This window comes from Zootoca vivipara, chromosome 6 (assembly GCF_965207765.1).
Source record: "Zootoca vivipara chromosome 6, rZooViv2.hap1.1, whole genome shotgun sequence".
Taxonomy (NCBI): Eukaryota; Metazoa; Chordata; class Lepidosauria; order Squamata; family Lacertidae; genus Zootoca; species Zootoca vivipara.
The window spans coordinates 29,094,999-29,113,697 of NC_142589.1; the positions used below are offsets into that span (position 1 = coordinate 29,094,999).

General features: G+C 44.0%; 1 protein-coding gene across 1 annotated transcript in view; it reads left to right on the forward strand.

The window, feature by feature from the left end:
• The first annotated feature begins 2,986 nt into the window (after nucleotides 1-2,986).
• The window catches only part of LONP2 (lon peptidase 2, peroxisomal), a 49,139-nt gene continuing 33,426 nt past the window's right edge, over nucleotides 2,987-18,699 (forward strand). Inside the window, exons 1-7 of the mRNA XM_035117610.3 lie at nucleotides 2,987-3,300; nucleotides 4,755-4,989; nucleotides 8,958-9,089; nucleotides 10,726-10,848; nucleotides 11,338-11,501; nucleotides 12,025-12,119; nucleotides 12,290-12,548. Coding sequence (XP_034973501.1) covers nucleotides 3,053-3,300; nucleotides 4,755-4,989; nucleotides 8,958-9,089; nucleotides 10,726-10,848; nucleotides 11,338-11,501; nucleotides 12,025-12,119; nucleotides 12,290-12,548 — 1,256 coding nt within the window. The 5' untranslated portion in view covers nucleotides 2,987-3,052. The remainder of the gene's footprint in view (nucleotides 3,301-4,754; nucleotides 4,990-8,957; nucleotides 9,090-10,725; nucleotides 10,849-11,337; nucleotides 11,502-12,024; nucleotides 12,120-12,289; nucleotides 12,549-18,699) is intronic.

Sequence of the window (18,699 nt, forward strand, 5' to 3'; positions counted from 1 at the left end):
TGGAAATGTGCATGGGGTGTGCCAAACTGGGTCTTTGACCTGTGTGAAATAAAGCCAGGTTTCTCCCCTGGAAAGGGCTGCCTGGAGTCCTGAATGCTTGATGCAGGTTCCATTTGTATAGAACTCTGCTAACCAGAGGTGAAAGGGAGTGAGTGTGCACATTCCACAAGCAACAATCCCTTAGTCAAAAAATATAAAACTTGTTGGGAGAAGAAAAAGTACTATCTGGCACAGAACAATCATTGTGGCCAGTTAAGGATTTTGCAATGAGTGTATTTACCACAATTATCATGCTGTGCAGAGGTATAACCTATAGGCTTTGGGTTGTAGCCGCTCAGGTTCTCAAAAGTAGACCCGGTGAAATTAACAGAGCTATTTAAATTAATGGATTTATAGGTTCTACTCTGTTAAGACCTAATATTGAATACAGCAGAGTAACACAAGACATAACGCCAGTTGATCAAAGATCCCCAGACACCATTACTTATTTAAAAGGTTCAGATCACATCACTAATGATACAGTGAATCACTGCTCTCTCTTTTTTTCATTTCAGTAAAGGATAAACAAAGATACCCAATGGGACTTCATTCTATCAAATACAGTAGCAAAGCAACAACTGACTTTTCGAGATTTGTTGGATCAGAACTAAAGAGTAATCCATCGACTGCTGCTTTTCCTCATAAGCCAGTTTGGGGGGAACTGCGGGTATGGATGGGGCACTGGTGTCAGGATGCTTCCTATGTATTCCTTTACCTGCAAATCACCTGTAACTCATGTTCACTGCAGTCCACATACATCAGAATTGGGAAAACTTGTTTTAGCCTGAGGGCCACATTTCCTTTAGGGCAGCCTTTCAGGGGCCACATGTTAGTATTTGGTGGAGCCAGAAGCAAAAGTGGGCAAGGCAATGGGTGCAAATGATACCTTTGTATAGTAGGCTAATTTCTAAACACCCCCCCCTCTATTCAGCATCCGGACAAGCAAAAGGTATCATCAGGTTCAAGGGCACATTCTAGACAGTTAAAAAATAATAATCCCTTTGAGTGTGAAAAACAGCTGAGGTGTATAGTCTGGGGACAGTTCCAAGGACTAGTTGGAAAGACCTGCCCCCCCCCCGACCTGAGGTTCCCCATCCCAGGAATAACAAATATGTTAGTCTTTAAGGTGCCACAAAACTCTTCATTTTTAAATTATTTTTTATTAAAATATTTTCCATAGGTAACAAAAGTACATTCAGCATCTCTTTTCAAGTCATAGAGTCCTTCATATTGGTCAGTTACAGTCATTTTGAGACATTCTTGTTATAAGCAATGTGGGGTCGAGGGGGGTGGGGAGAGAAGTTTTCGCTTCCATTGAGAAACAAGGTTACCCCTCCAGACGATAAACAGATGCAATTTTCAAGTGCTGAATGGCATTAGTCGATTGCATCACTTCACACCAAAAGCACAACAACGAGCAAAGCTGTGATAAAATCTCCCAAAGCTTGCAACATTTCATCATTACTGTCCTTATTTAAAAAGGTGAACAGAGGAGGCCAAGAGGCTTTTCACAAGAAGTGAGGCTACAAAGCTTTTTTGATTCACAAGCACCTATCAATCTGGGATGTGCCACTTTGCTATCATTAATGCAAGAGAGATAAACTGACTAAATGACTTGCCAAACATAATTTCACACATTTCAGAATGTAGATGATCCGAGAGGGGAATGGCAAATTTCCAGTGACATAGCAGCTTCAAAGCAGCCCTTAAGACTCAAGGATTTCAGCTAGCTCAAATGCACCTGTGCACAATTTATTTTGTTTCCAATCAGTGCTTTATTTTCTATATATATTTTAAATATCTGAGGGGTTTTTAGGCAAAGGAAATGTTTTATTCTGTAAATATATATATGAAGGCTGCTGTAAACGATATATTCACAAAATATAGTTTATTTACAACACCAAATCCAGAAATTGAATTTTGTGTGCTGTCCTGACATCTTGTGGTTGTAGTAGACACAGCAACAGAGTGGATGACAACCTAAGTATTCGAAGTGGAACAAATATTTCTAGAGCTTTCAACTGCAGAATAAGCTGCCTGAAATAAGTCCTTTCCAACATATAAATGGTGAACACAAGACAAATTTCCTAGACAGAAATAATGTCCAGGTAGGAAATACTATAGCTGGGTCTATGTGATGAATATTTCTATGTTGTTCTGGACTGGCTCAATACATTTTAGTGCTAGTGAATTAAAATATCTCTTTCTCTAGGGTTGCTAACTTTTTAATTGGCTCTTGCTCCTTTAACAGCAATTTGATCAGCACACATTAGCTAGTGATCACCTTTCTCGGTGTGACAAAACTTATTTTTCCACATCAAGCCACTCTTTTAAAGGTGGAGGATCAGGCCAGGCCATCCCAACCACCCCGGTCAGTTGGTAAGCATGTCCTCTTAATCAATAAGGGGCACAATCCACGAGTAAGTTTTCCTATGCAGGTCTCATGACAGCTGCCATGTGATAAAGGCAAGGAATATTTGTCTCCATTGATCTAGCCTTCTTCTGGTAAGATTCCTAGAAAATCAAACTTAGCTGCAAAGTTTTTAGTTAATACACGTGGAGGTTTGAGTTTTTACTGTTACTTAAATTGAGTGAGATTAAGCATTCTCATCCCATGCAAATTTACGCAGATGCAAGTCTCAAATGTTTTTTTTTATCTCCTAAGTGTGTTCAGGATCAAGACAAAACAATTAATAATAACGGCTTTTTAAAAAAGCATTGTAGACCAAAGCTTTGTGGGGTTTTTTTAGGAAACTTTCAAATTATGTATCCACTGCCAGGTGGTTCTATTAAGCTGAATATTTTTATCCCCAATTAACCGTTTTTATTCGCTTCATTCGCTTCCTTTGATTAACTAGTTCTCATAGCGCGGGGGACAAACGGCGCAGCGCAGCGCTCCCTGCAGCCTGCAGAGGGCAGTAGCGGGCGCGCTTGGCCCTCGCCGGCCGCCGTAGCGCGGCCTGTAAAATGCTTGACGCGCGGCCTTTGCCCCAGCTGAGCCGAGCGCTTCGCCATGGCGTCGTCCCCGTCGTCGGGCGGCAGCGCCATCCAGATCCCGAGCCGGCTGCCGCTGCTGCTGACTCCGGAGGCGGTGCTGCTGCCGGGCTCCACCATGCGCGCTAGCGTGGACTCGCCGCGGAACATGCAGCTGGTGCGGAGTCGGCTGCTGAAGGGCACGTCGCTCAAGAGCACCATCATCGGCGTTATCCCCGACACCAGCGACCCGCCCAGCGACCTCGACGCGCTGCCCCCGCTACACAGGTCGGAGCCCCGCCCACCCATCCCGTCGCCATGGCAACCGCCGGGAGCCTCTTACCCCCCCCCCACCCTCTGTCGCCATGGCTACCTTCCTCTCCTATTGTTGTCATAGTAGCTGCCCACCCTCCCAGAGACCAGAGTAGCTGCCCACCCTCCCTGTCACCATGGGAACTGTTTCTCCCTGCCTGTTAAGGGCCTGGTCTTCCTCGCCATGGCAACCGCGCCCTCTTCCTTCCGACTGCCCTCCCCTCCTTTGCCACAGCTATTTCTCCTGTGGCTGGGGAAACCCAGCCATATGGGCGGGGTATAAGTAATAAATAAATAAATATATAAATTATTATTATTATTATTATTATTATTATTATATGTTGAGTCGTCCGTCCATGCACTTGCCTTGTTAGCTGCCCACCCTGAGCCACGATAGGAGCATGCCTAGGAAGCTGCCTTGGACAGAGTCAGGCTTATCTGTCCCCATCTAGCTCTGTATTGCCTACACTGACTGGCAGCAGTTCTCCAGGGTTCCAACAGGGGGTATTTCATAGCCCATGCATCCCCAAACTTGGCCCTCTAGCTGTTTTGGGACTACAACTCCCATCATCCCTAGCTAACAGTGTTGTAAGCCAAAGGGCCACTACCACAACAGGACCAGTGGTCAGGGATGATGGGAATTGTAGTCCCAAAACGGCTGGAGGGCCGAGTTTGGGAATGCCTGTATAGCCGATCCTAGAGATGCCAAGGATTGAACCTGGTGTGCAAAGCTGGTTCAAAGAGGAACAGAGGAAGCTGCTTTGTACTGAACCAAATCATGGGCCATCTAGGTTAGTGTTGCCTACACTGACTGGCAGTGGCTCTCCAGGGCTTCAAACACAGGGACTTTCCCAACCCTACTGGGAGACTCCAGGGATTGAACCTGAATCTTTTGCGTGCAAATCATGTGCTCTACTGTGCTCTTTCACCAGCTCTGGTTCAATCACTGGGCTGACTTTGACTTTTACAATCAAAGACACTACCCTAATACATGCGGATAATTCTGCTGCATTTTGTTACACGTAGAACAATGATATATCACAGTCATTGTCTACACGGACTGGCAGCAGCTCTTCAGGATTTTAGGCACGAGGGTCTGGACATTCCCATGACACAAGAAAAGTGACAATAAGGGAAGAGAAGGTGGTAGGTAGTGTTGCACTCCTTGGTCTAATGACTCAATTTTTAAAAAATGAATATTTGCTGCACTTATAGTCAATAATACTGCTTTCTTTGTTTATCAAATGTCTTCTGTCCTGCCAAAGAATCCCAGTGTGGCAAACAATGAAGTGGCTAAAACAATAGTTTTTTTAAAAAAAAAACAATGGCAATATAACAACAAAATCGTGAGATGGAGCTATATTGCTCCAATCAAAGCACACTCTTCCTGTTGTGTCACAGCAAGTAACTCATCCTCTTAATGCTTCCAGGATCGGCACGGCAGCACTGGCAGTCCAGGTGGTTGGCAGCAACTGGCCAAAGCCACATTACACTTTGCTGATAACGGGCCTCTGCAGGTTCCAGATTTTGCAGCTGGTGAAGGAGAAGCCTTACCCTGTTGCTGATGTGGAACAGCTGGATCGGCTGGAACAGTTCACCAACAAGCCTACATCCGAGGAGGAACTGGGAGAGCTGTCGGAGCAATTCTATAAATATGCAGTGCAGGTTAGGCGTTTGGAAGTAGGAAATGCTGATCTATAGTGGCTGTTGAGCAAATGGCCGTGGGTGTTGAATGTAGATAGCTGAAGGATTGTCTCACCCCCTTATATACCCAATCAATTACTCTACTCTGCAGTAGAGAGCCTCTTGCAGATACCATGTTATCAAAAGGTCCATTTTTCACAATCTGTGCCTACCCTTTGGAATTCCCTCCTGTTAAATATTAGACAGATGCTGTCTCTGATGTTTTTTGGCTCCTGCTGAAGACCTTACTCTTCCAACTCGTCTTTTAGGTAGAGTCGCTTCCCAGTCTGCATCTGTACCGGAATTGCTTTTAGATTTTCAGTTGTTTCATAATTTGTGTGTTTGTCGCCCTGGGTTCCTTAGGGAGGGAGGGCAAGATAAAAACTTTGTACGTATTATGTTCTCATTTTCTATTTTTATGTTGTGAACCACCCTGTGATATTTGGTGTAAGGGTGGTATAGAAATTTAATAAACAGCAGCAACAATTTTATTATTTGTACCCTGCCTGTCTGATGATAGAGGAAGGACTTGTAGTTCACTGGTGGACCACATGCATTGGGGCCCCGGTATCTCTAGTTAACAGCATTTCAGCCTCATGCAGCAAGGACAGAACTAAGCAGGAGATCCATGAGAGCTGCTGCCAGCCAGAATGAATAGTATTTGGCTTCCGGATTCAGCGCCAGCGTCGATCGGCGGGGTTTCGTCTCGTCTCCGAGACGGCCCGTCTCTGCTAGGAGTGGGGAGGGCAGCGAGAGCAACGCTGCGCCCCTTAGAACCTCGGGAAGGGCGTCCCGAGGGCAATTTGCTCGGCACAGACCCAATCCGGACTCCCCAACTCTTCGGTTAGCTCTAATAAGAGCTCCGGAGCGAGGAGGGTAGAAGTCGCGGGGGCCATTTTGAGCGGCAACGTTATTCTAGCAGGGAGAAGCTTCAAGCCGAAGGCGGAGAGCGCTGGATTCTTCCGAAAATAAAACGATTGGAAAAGACTGTAAGTAACCTCACGATTTGGATTATAAAACAATTTGGTCTGGGAGAGAGGGGAGAAAAGAGGAAGCCACCCCCCCCCACGGCAACAAAGAGACAGTAAATAGAAACCCGAAGCCATAAACAGAAGATTTGTAATTCAAAAGGATCCCTCAAAGGCATCAAAGAGAATATCCCCTTTGATGCAGGGTGAAAAGGGGAGAGAGACTGTGGTTTATGACTGCCCTGCAGCAATGAGGTAAAGCCTAAGAAAAACCTTTCTTTCCCTCGGGAGCCGGCAGCCTAGGCAATTCAGTGAGTTGATCAGGATTTATAAGTCAATTTTTACTTCACTTTGTATTTCTGGACTTTGTGGAATTTCTTTTTTGGCTTAAGTGCTTGTGAAATGTGAGTTCGAACTTTATTGTTAACAAGACTTGAAGAATGCAGCCAGCTTGTTAAAATGGAGTCGAGAAAATAAACTGTGATCATATTCCACCCCACGTGATAAGTTTTGACCTTGGCAGGACTGAAATATGTCAACAAAAAAGTGTTCCCCTGAGTTCCAGCGGTCTGTTTTGACCTTAATGTGGGAAACAAGAATAGAGTTATGTCAAGAGGAGACACGACGACAGGAGTTACAGCAGAAATTTCAGGAGGTGATGGCGGAATATGATTTTCTAGGAGATGAAGCTTTTGACACTGAAAAAGAGCAATGTGAGAATGACAATGATGGGGAAGGAAAAGATGAAGATGAGGACTGTGATGATTCAACACAAAATGAAACACACCATGAAAAAAATGATGACTCTACTCTACAAAAAGTTGGATGGAGTGCCCTGTCTTTGAGGGGGGCACGATTGGTATTATTGGAACTCCAGAACGCCCACAGGGAAGAAGGAAAAAATATGCAGAGAAGAGAAGAAATTCAGGGGTCCTGTATGGTGACCTGGATGGCAAGAGACTGTAAACAGGGGGTGGGGTGAAGGGAAAGTGATGTTGTGATTATAAGGATGGATTAACAGGTTTATAACTGGTCTGCTGATTTTGGAATTTGCTGGATTGGGGGGGGTGGAGCCGGTAATCGGGGATGTAAGGTTAAATTGAGAATAGTTATAGTTTTAAAAGTGAATGGATTTTGGAAAATGTGAAAATATGGAGGCTTATAGAGGGAGAAAAAAAAATTAGGCACGGGAAGAGAAAATGGGAGTTTGAATTTTCAGTGATTTGAATATTAGATGAAAATGTTAACAATTGATTTATAAGTTGTATAAGATACAAAGGTGTATTTTTATAAAGTAAGAAACTGTTGCAGATGATAAAAAAGGGATGAAAACCGGGGAAGGGGGGGAGGGGAAGCCCATAAAATATGGTTTTTCAACTATGAATGCAAGAAAAATTTTTCTGTTTTGTATTGTTTTTTTTCTTTTTCTTTTTTTTCTTCGCCCTTTCTTTTTCCCCTTTTTTTCCTATTTCTATTTTTCTCTTTTTTTGGTATAACAATAGATGGTTGGATGGATGTCCTCCTGCGTACTGCCCTGGTTTGCTGGAGCTCCCTGGTGGCAGGGGGGGGCTTTGGGGTCAGGGGAGGGGGAGGAGGACAGAAATCCAAGCATAAAATGGACCATTTCTGACTGTTCACAAACATGGGATACTTCTGTGGCAGGGGAGGACCCATGTGGGTGGGTAGGAAGGAGGTGGAAAAGGGGTTTAAGTATGTACCGTTTTTTTGTTTTTTTGTATTTTGTAAAATTAATAAAAAGTATGTTTAAAAAAAAAACAGAATGAATAGTATTTGTCTAGGTGAACCAGTGCTCTGAAGCTGTAAAAGAGAGATTCATTATGTGTCTACTCTCCAACTATAGTTGGATTTCTTCCTATACACATAAAAATGTAAGGTGTCATCATGTTTATGAGGCTGACAGTAGGTGACCACACCAACTGTGACAAGAGGGGAGAGACTTTGGGTTAGCTGGGTGGCAGTGGGTGAGGTATAGAAAGAGGGTGCTTGGTCAGCTGTTGGGGATGGACGAAGGGCGTAGGGCGTAGGCTGAGTTGATGAGTAGAATAAGCAGGGGCAGTAACTCCTTGTTAATTATGCTTTTGATCAGGCATCCCCAAACTTCGGCCCTCCAGATGTTTTGGACTACAATTCCCATCTTCCCCGACCACTGGTCCTGTTAGCTAGGGATCATGGAAGTTGTAGGCCAAAACATCTGGAGGGCCACAGTTTGGGGATGCCTGCTTTTGATGATATTCAAAACCACCACTTCAGAAATCTCTAGTGGGCCCAACAAGCACCATTTTTTGCTTTTGCAAAGTTCTCTACAAAAAAAGCCCTTAACAGGAAGAGGGACTCATGTGGTGGCAGTTTAAGAAGTGATAGGAAAATTCAGTACAACTGATTCCTTGTGTGGTATGTGATGACTTACCTCATCCCTCATGCTGTTAAAGTTCTTGTTTTTCCAGTGCTGGGAATCCTTTTGAACACCTAAGGTCTTGCCTACCTGGTAATCAGCAACAGAGGCTTGTGTCTCTTTGTTTTGCTGATCCTTTTGGACTCGGCAAAGGAGCACATAAGCTGAGTGCTTCCATACATGGTTTTAAGATGTGGTTCATGCTGGCAGGGCTGCAGGGCTTGCTGCAAGCTACTGCTTGCCCTGAGTAATAGATGTGCATGTTACGCAAAGCGAATGAACTCCTGAGGATAATTGCATCAGAAAGACAGTCAAATTGTACAGCAGAAAAAGCCCCTCAAGCTCTTCTTGAGTCAGCAGTGCTGACAGACTTCTTGATGCCAATCATCCTCCTTTGTTCAGGTAGAATTTGCCTGAAGACAGATGGTTTTTTAAACCACTGCAATTGAGAAAGTTTCAGACAGATTCCTTGCTGAGCTGTGTAATGGTATAGGTTTGTGCAGCGTCTCCAAAATGATATCTGTTCTGAAAATTCACTAAACGTTTCTTTCTTTCTTTCTATGACGAAGCTGGTTGAGATGCTGGATATGTCAATCCCTGCAGTGTCTAAACTGAGGCGCCTGTTAGACAACCTGCCTAGGGAAGCTTTACCAGATATATTAACCTCCATCATCCGCACCAGCAACCAGGAGAAGCTTCAGGTAGGGTGTGCTGCCTTTGCACAGACTGAACAAAGAAAAAATTGTCTCCTGTTCTAGCCAACTCTGCTCAATTTCCAAGTGTTCCATCTATCAAAAGGATGAAGCAAGAGTATGCTGGCACAGAAATAAATGCCTTGAGCCCTTTGCCATAAATAAATAAAAATGTATAAACCATCACAGTGTGTAGCTTTGGTGATAAAGTGGTATACGCCTACATCCTGAAAACCACACTGTTCTCATACATTTTGACATGGAACATCCGTTCTAATCTTATGTCTTTGGCAAACACTCCCTCTCCATAGTATTATGGGCCCAATTCTATGGAAATCCAGGCTGAGGCCAGACAGGCTCCCTCCATACTGAACTTCCAATGCCTATTGAATGTTTTTTTTTCTTATTCCCGCAGAAATTTTAAATTGTAGTGTGATCCTACAGTTTTAACTGATTTTTATTCTTGTGCTGTAAACCATTTAGAGACGATTGGAGTTAAGCAATACATTGTTTATAAAGAAATAAAAGTGGATTTGTTCAGTACATGAAGTATAGCACAGGGGTCCCCAAACTACGGCCCCCGGGCCGGATGCGGCCCAATCGGCCTCTCAATCCGGCCCGCGACGCCCGCTGCCGCCACCCGCTCTTACAGCGCGCGGCGCGGCGACGATCTTAAAAATCAGCAAAAAATTGCCGAACATCCTTTGTGCGCATGCGTATGGGCCTCTCCCGACCCAGAAGATGCCATTTCCGATGCACTTCCGGGCCGGGGGAGGCCCATACGCATGCGCACAAGCGATTTTCGGTGATTTTTTCCCGACCGTGTGCGTGTGCGCATGCGCACGGGTGCGCACTCCCCCGCCCTCCGCCCCGCTGCGCGCGCACTCCCCTGCCCTCCGGCCCGCCGCGCGGTCGGCGCGGCGGGCACCGGCCCACTGCGCGGTAAGTCTGGGGACCCCTGGTATAGCACATTCCTTTGGGGGGAAGGGAACCTGTGGGCCTCCAGATGTCTCTGGACTAGTAACTCCATCAACCCCAGCCAGTATAGCCAATAGGAAGGGATTATGAGAGGAGTCCAGCAACCTCTGGAGAGCCACAGGTCTAGGCTTGCCAGACTCAATAGAGGACAGGACTTCTGTGCCTTTAATTGCCCTGCTCTCTTTTGAGTCTGGAAACCTTAAAGAGAAACAAGCAGACCCTTTGCTTGGAAATTTTAAAAAGGGTCTGCTGGTTTCTCTTCAAGGTTTCCAGACTCAAAAGAGAGCAGGGCAATTAAAGGCACAGAAGTCCTGTCCTCTATTGAGTCTGGCAACCCTACACAGGTCCCCCAGCCCTGCACTAGGCAGACACACAGTGGCTAAACTCAAGAGAGATACACATGAGATTAAAAAAACAGAATCAGCAGACAGGACAGGTTTTCAGTTCAGCATCTCTGTATTACAACATGGCTTCCTTGCTCCTTTATCCCAAGAGAACATCCTTAACGAGCATTCAGATACGTTCCTTGAAGCTCACCGCCTGTTGATTTTTCCATACAGCGGCAGAGACACATTTCAAATAGAGCAAATGTATTTTGTGGGAGAGAGTCTGGAAACTGTAGTACGTGAGGAAAAACACCTAATAATTTGTTGTGCCTTTCTGTTAGATTTTAGATGCTGTTGGGTTGGAGGAACGGTTCAAGATGACCATACCCTTGCTTGTTAGGCAGATTGAAGGCTTGAAACTGCTTCAGAAAACTAGAAAATCCAAACAGGATGATGACAAAAGGGTAATCTCTTAGTTATTATAATTAAATAATGTGTTTTAAGGCTTTTGTATGGAGGCTGACATAATGTTAGAGTAGGTGATAAGGACAAAAGCATTGTTAAATGTATTTTATGAAGTATTTATTAATTTTCCATCTGCATTTATCAGCTGGTCCCAGGGTGGGTTACATACACCTGAATATAAAGCCATATGATTTTTTTTCAGATCACTAAGCCAGCAGTTAAAACATCCTTAAATAGCAACAATTTTAGCAGTTAGTTTTTAGCAGGTCATTATTATGATTTTTACTGATTTCCCCAATGATGGTTTTTGTTTTATTTTATTATTGTGTGGACCGTTTTAATATTTATTTTTGTGAACGAAAAGTGGTATAGAAATCTTTTAATAAAGTGAATGAATGAATGAATTGGGTAACTGGTTGCTTAATGCAGTAGCCGCAAGCTCAAACAGAGAAAGTTCCTGCTATCGTTGAGCCTTTCAAACTTTGTAGGTTGTAGCGATACGTCCCATTCGAAGGATCACCCACTTTCCAGGCGCTGCTGAAGATGAGGAGGAGGATGAAGACCACAATGATATTGTTATCCTTGAAAAGAAAATCCGAACCTCCAGTATGCCTGAGCAGGCTCTAAAAGTGTGTGTAAAAGAGGTAAAGAGGTAGGTAGTTTATTTAGATTCTGAAGCTCTAAGTTTGTAACGTTTTAAAATCTGATTTTAAAATCTGGTTTAAAATCTTTGAAGCAATTACTTGACTTCTCATGTTTTCTGTATTCTTGAATACCACATTTTAATACTTCATAATCCAGCCTTCCGAAGCCAGTGCCCTGCAGCTGTTTCAGACACTGGTTTCCATCCACGCCAGCCAGTGTGGCCCAGTGTTCATGGTTTACAGATGTTGTAGTCCAAATCATCTGGAGGGAACCACACATATGGCTGATCAATTATACTCGAGAGAAGAGGCAAAATCATGGGAACACAAAGTGTTGGGGATGTAGAATCAGGGGATGAACCCTGTAACTGTGACTTTAAAAGCAGTTAAACATGCGCAACACAGTTGGAAGTGAAGCTTAGCATGTGCAGATTACTTGCTAGGGTTTTAAAATACCGGAGTGATGTGGGCGCACATCTTTAGGAACAAATATGCTTAAGTTGCACTTTTGCGTTTTATCTGTCCTTCTAGATTAAAGAAAATGCCTCAGTCAATGCCAGAATATGCCTTAACCAGAAATTACTTGGAACTGATGGTGGAACTGCCATGGAGCAAAAGTACAAAAGGTAAAGGGAGCCTTCTGTGCTTCCGTACACTATGACTACTACAAATGGTTTGAAAAATGCAAAGGGAGGGAATATTGGTGGTGTTACTAGGGTTATACATTATTGTGGCTATTTGACCAGCAGAGGTGCTTAAGCTTGGCCTTTAAACACAATTAACGTTTGGTCAACAGATCGCCTGGATATCCGTGCAGCCAGGATTCTTCTGGACAATGACCATTACGCTATGGAGAAGTTGAAGAAGAGGGTGTTGGAGTATTTGGCAGTCAGGCAGCTTAAGAACAACTTGAAGGGCCCGATCCTTTGCTTTGTGGGACCTCCTGGGGTTGGAAAAACTAGTGTGGGAAGATCCGTGGCGAAGACTTTGGGCCGAGAGTTCCACCGAATCGCCCTCGGCGGAGTGTGTGACCAGTCTGACATCCGAGGGCACAGGTATCTTTAGTGCTCCGTTTAGTGATTTACAAACCATGGATGAATGTTCAGCTTGTTCCCAGCTCTCGCTCTCTCCCCACCTCCCACCCTTTTTTTACCTTGACATCAGTGTCGTCTTCCCAATGGCGAAAGGCACACTGCAACTTCTGCATTACAAACAGCCTTCTTCAACCTGGTACCCTCAAGGTGTTTTGGACTATAACTCTCATTAGCCTCAGCCAGCACCACTCTGGCTCAGGCTATGGAATTCTGCATTGCTACATTTTTTTCCCTGACATGAGAAGCAGTTTCTGCAGCAGGGGGAAATTAACAGTCAGCATCCTTAAATTCTGCTACAAATTTATAGTGCAATCCTATGCAAGTTTACTCAGAAGCAAGCCAACTGTTTTCAGTGGGACTTTTCCTCTAGTGGGTGTGTTTAAGACTGCAGCCTTAGGTAAGGTTTGTTTGAACTCAGCTGGACTTACGTCTGAGTAGATACACATAGGATTGTGCTGTTAATTTCCTTCTCTTTTGTAGAAATGGGGAGCAATTTTAATTTGGAGGCTGAAATTGAATCTTTAATGTCTCAGGAGGGTTTGGGTGGTTTTTTTTTACATGTAAATATAGATGCAGGTACACGGAGGCAGTATTCAAAGCCAGCATCTGTTTATCCTATTTAATCTTTGGAAGTTGTGCCTCATTTGGTATATTGTATCCCACCCTCACTGGGAGACTTTGGTATGCACTTGTCCAGAGTCGGTGTTCAGAAGTGACTGGGGATTGTGACAAATCTGAATTCAGGAGTGTATGGAAAGGTGGGTGAGATACTTGAAAGGGAGGTCTGCCACTGAAACAAACAAATGATAGCCAACTAGTCAAATAGGTTTTGATTCAATTTAAATATGCATGTGACTGAAACAATTTAAATACCAGTAGGCATGTGACTCAAACAACAGTTCTGAAAAGGAAATGGGCATAACTTTGTGTTTAAGATTGTGCATGCATATGTTGTAGGAGGGCCTTCTCTGAAGAGGCATCCCCTTTTGTGGGTGACATTGAAGTGCCTTTTCTAAGATTCCCTTCCATCTGCAGTTTATAGACCATGGGTAGGCAAACTAAGGCCCGGGGGCTGGATCCAACCCAGTCGCCTTCTAAATCCGGCCTGCAGACAGTCTAGGAATCGGTGTGTTTTTACATGCGTAGAATGTGCCCTTTTATTTAAAATGCATCTCTGGGTTATTTGTGGGGCATAGGAATTCATTCATTTTTATTTATTTATTTTCAAAATATAGTCCGGCTTTCCACAAGGTCTGAGGGATAGTAGACCAGCCCCCTGCTGAAAAAAGTTTGCTGACCCCTGTTATAGAACTACCTTTCTTTAAAAACAATGTTGATGGCAATGATGATGATTTATATATTGCCTTTCCATTCAAAAATAAATACCAATGTGGTTCCAGGGTTATGGAGAGCCCTGAAGAAAGCTAGGCAGGAACCAGCTTTAGGACCAGGTTGTAGTGGCTACTACGTAGTAGAGGAATATACCCTCAGGGTATTTGGTGAGGGTAATGGGCCATTAAGAAAACATCAAGCAAAAAGGTAGTAGTGGAAACATATTTGCTACAGGAGATTAAAAGGCGGTGATTGACTGACTGCAACAAGTTGTGACAACTGCCATTCTGTGCTTTGTTGGAATGGGACACTTCAAACGAGCAAATAAAATTTAGGGCTTTGCCAAAGTTACCTGGCACATTGAGATTTATGTTCAAGAAAATTATTTGGGAAAGCATACATCAAAATGTATTCTCCTGTTTGTCATATATCTGGAGCCTGTTAGGAGACAAATTCCTGAATTTAGTGTGGGTAGTTTCTTGGGAAATGGTGTGTTTATGCAACAGGAAAAGGTAAATTTTACCAAGCAATGGAAGGTCCTTAGTCCTTCCCCACATAGACTTTCAAAATGGCACTGTAGGCAGTCCTGCATACATTTTTGTGCAGTTTTCATGACCTGGCCCACCTGCTTATTTCTATGCATCTAAATCAAGGCACCAAGACATAACATCCTCCAGGTGATTGCAAATCACTCCGCTTTAGGTTAGCTTTGTTAGGCTCCTTTCACAGTTTCTACCACCTGTTATAATTGAATAAATACAATAAGGCCAGACAACACAGTTAGTCCCTGAAGCCTCCTGTGTGTGTTTGAGGAGGCCTCCTGCACAATCTGGGCATTGTGGAATATACTTTGACATTTCTAGACGTCCAAATACAGCATATTCCTTAGCATGCTAAACATGGGAGTGGCCAAGCGTGCCCCCCCCCTTTAAGGGACTGACTTGCTGTTGCTACATACATCAAGCACTTAATCTAGGTGATATGATGTTCTCATCCCATGTTGGCTGATGTGGGGCTAAAGCAGGCAAACCTGACAATCTCTCTCTGCTTTTGACAGTGCTCTCCCAAAGTGGTAAGAGCATGCTGCTGTTCACATGGAAACCACTAGAGGTTGTCCAATGTTTAGGAAGTGTGAAGGGAACATATTTTTATGAAGAGAGTGGCAGCTTCCAGCTGAAGCCTGCTAGTTTCAGAACACTTGCTAGCAAAGTTTTAAAAGAGCACAGTGCAATAAATAGTTTTGTGTCCCCACCAAGGACTTGTGGCTCTTTCTGGGAGTTCTCATCCCCACCTCCACATGCATCCTTTTGGGTTTCGTCAAGCCCCTTTTGGGTCTGCTGTTGGGGGATGGCAGGAGAAGATTTTGTCGCTTCACTGTGCATCATTTATCTCTTCGCAGCAGTCTCTGGCTTGTGATCTAGTGCTGAAAGCACCAGAATTCCTCTTTAGAACTGAGTTTGATAAGCAGCAAGGCCAGCCGATACCCTTCAACCTGTTTTTGTTGTGTGTGTCACTCCTGCCAAAGCTAGCCTGTCTAGGAAAACCCAGCTGATTCTGCTAAAAGTGAAAGAAGAGTTGCCAGAGGCATGCCAGTGTGTTGTATTTGAGGAAGGACTTGTGTTAGAGGAGATGCTTTGCATGCAGATGATCCAGGTTCAGTCTTCAGGTAGGGCTGGCAAGCTCACCTGTTTGGAACCCTGGAGAGAAGTTTACATGTTTAGGAGCTGAGCTAGGTGTATCAGTGTACTGAGCTATGTGTACCAGCATAAGCCAGATTCCTGGAAGTGTTGGGATAATTCTCGAGCAAACCTGGGTTGAAATCTGTACAGTACTCGGCTTTTAAACTCACCTTGGGAAAATTACTCTCAGCTTAAATTATTTCTCAGGATTATTATGGGGATAAAATGGAGGGGCTGGGATGAAATCATGCACATTGCCCTAAATTTCTTGGAGGAAAGGTGGGATATAAACAAAATAAATAAAGCAAAATCAAAGTGTTTATTCCCTCCTCCGCTAATGAAGACATGATATCTGCATGCTGTTGCTTTCTCCTTGCTCTCCCTCTTTTGTGTAAAAGATAGGTTGGATCTTCACTGAGTTAGCATTTTTGATGAGGTCTATTCGTAAATCTGCACTGTGAACGGCAGTATCAACAAGGAAATGAGAGCTCTTCATAGCATTGTGTTGCACAGGGGTGTGTGTGTGTGTGTGTTTAAGTACCATCTTATGTGATATTCAGATATGGGGAAAAGGGAACACCCAGAACTTGCCATGTAAGGGCAGCTCACGTGCTTTGAGTTTGCCGTGCATGTGAATCTGCCTTCCATTTGGGCTCTGAGGATTCACTACTGTTTTCCATTCTGCAAACAAAGTTAGTCTCGTAATAGAGAACCCACACTGACACTTTCCAGCTGTCCTTTGCTTTCGCTGGGCAGCTGTTCTGTGCTTGTGTGTGAAAAGTTTGCCCCATCGTGTTAGAGACCAAGCTTATTTGGGAAAATAGAACTGGCAACAGCTTCAGAATTTCTGCTTCATTCTTAGCATATATCTTCCTTCTTTAAAAAGAAATACTCTGGGGGCAGATTCAGAGGCTTTGGAAGAAAGCCACACAGCCAGGCATCTCCTTATTTGGCTGGGTAAAAGTGAAATCAGCATAGGTTAATTAAGATACGGATCAAGTCCACTGTGCCAATATATTAAGACTCTTTATTTAAATTTCTGATTCAACAAATCAGCTTTGTAGAAAGGTAGGAAATACATTTTTATCCCACCCTGCCTCTAAGGAGACCTCTTACAAAAATGTTATTCCCCCTTCCTAAATGGTTATCATTGTAACAATCCTGTGAAATAATTTACACCGAGAGACAGAGAGCAAATGTGTCTGGCCCAAGGTAACCCATGGTTTAGCAAGGACTTTAACCCAGATTTCCCTGGTCAAGGTCCAACCCTGTATCCACTGCATCCTGCTGATTTTCCAGGAACACAGTTCTATTGATGTTAAGCACTTTGAAGTCCCATAGATTTTTTCTTATGGGTTTTTTTTGGGGGGGGGGTGGAACTGACTTAAGGGAGCAAATTCCTTTGAACTTGTGTGTGCTAAAGTTGTTGTGTGAATGACTGCCAATGGGCCCACTGTTCATCTGTCTTCAGCCCACCCCCTGTACACCCGCTTTAGGCATACCCAACCTTCTCACTTTTCATGGTGCAGATCTTTCCAAGGCATTTGTTATTTTTAAAAACTGCATTAGGCAGCAGCAACACACGAATAGTGATCAGGATCCTTCCCACTGGGTGGTTGATAGTAGACTTGCCCTGTGATGGGGAGGGAAGCAGTCCAGCTGGAGCAGACTCTCAGGCTGGCTTCATTTGTCTCACACACACACACACACACACACACACACACACACACACACACAACCCTTTTTACTTGTAGTTCACAGTGATGTCCAAATCAAGCAAGCTATAGAGAGTTTCTCTACAAACCAGAAACTGAAAACAGTAATTTGAAGTGAATTTCCAGATTTGGTTGCCCTGGCAAATGGTGTTTACCACTAACCAGGAAACGGAGCAGGGAATTGGTATGGAGACAAATGGAGAGAATGAACCCCCAGCACATTCCTACAAACCAAACCCTGGTTTATAACATCTGACTCAGGCCAACGTGGTGCTTTAATACGGCTAGCGTAGTAGCAGTCCTCAAGATTAGGATAATTACAGGCGTAGAGAGAGAGCAAGAGAGCTGATGCCATCCATTTATGGAGATTTCTTGCAAATAAGAGTGTTGTTACAGGCTACTGAGACCTGAGTCTACTGTAATTTTGATTACTATTGTTTCCCAGATCAAAGAATTCTCACCTCCATGCAGAAGCAGAAACTAAATGATTTTGCTTTGAGCTTAGAAACTTTCTCACAGTTTGTTCCTTTAAATTGTCTAAATGTATTAAATACTTCTATTTATTCTGGAGAGACAGTGGAAATATTAGAGTTTGGATGCTGTGTGGGTGAACAGTTTATTTTTTCACTGGGAATAGTACCAACATAAAGATTCCAAGCAAAGGTTTTTGGTGTGTGTGCAGTTGTAAACAGCCAGGCCAGTGCAGAAAGAAACCTATTTCCTTATTGCTTGACATTTTCCAAGGGCCCACCATGGCAAGGGAGGTGGTGGGAGGAGGGAGGAGGCAGAGCACTGAGAATCCAGGGCCCGAGGGAAGGGTGAATGAAGAAGACATGGGGATCATGCCTCTGCCCCCATGGTTTCAACGCTGGAGGCTGAAGCTTCTCTCCAACTACTTGATATTCAGGCGAAATGTTTTGCTGATTAAGGGCCTTTCCCTAACCATGCTCCACGAATCCCATTTAAGAACTTTTGATTCATAGATGCCTTGAGCAGTATCTGGGCAGTAGTAGGAGGAGAATCATCAAAGGCACCATCATGTAAAACTCCTTGAGGGTTGTGTGACACTGGCTAATTTAGCAGCGATGAATTTGAAATAGAAGGACTAGGTGCAGAGCTTGCCATGTGCCTGCTCACCTGGGGCTAGTAGCAGGGGTGTCCCTCCTTTCAACTCTGCCCCTCCCTTGTTTTGGATTTCTACACCCCCTGTTGGCTTCTCCCTGCATGCACAGCTTCCACTTTCTGCACTCTTCTGTTGGCGCACATCCAGACCAGGAAATATGGTTAATGGCTTCTAAAAGATCCCAAAGGGGAAACCATAGTTTGAAGTTGGCTTCCAGGTTTCATTGGGAAGCCATTAAACACCTTTCTCAAACCAGAAATAAC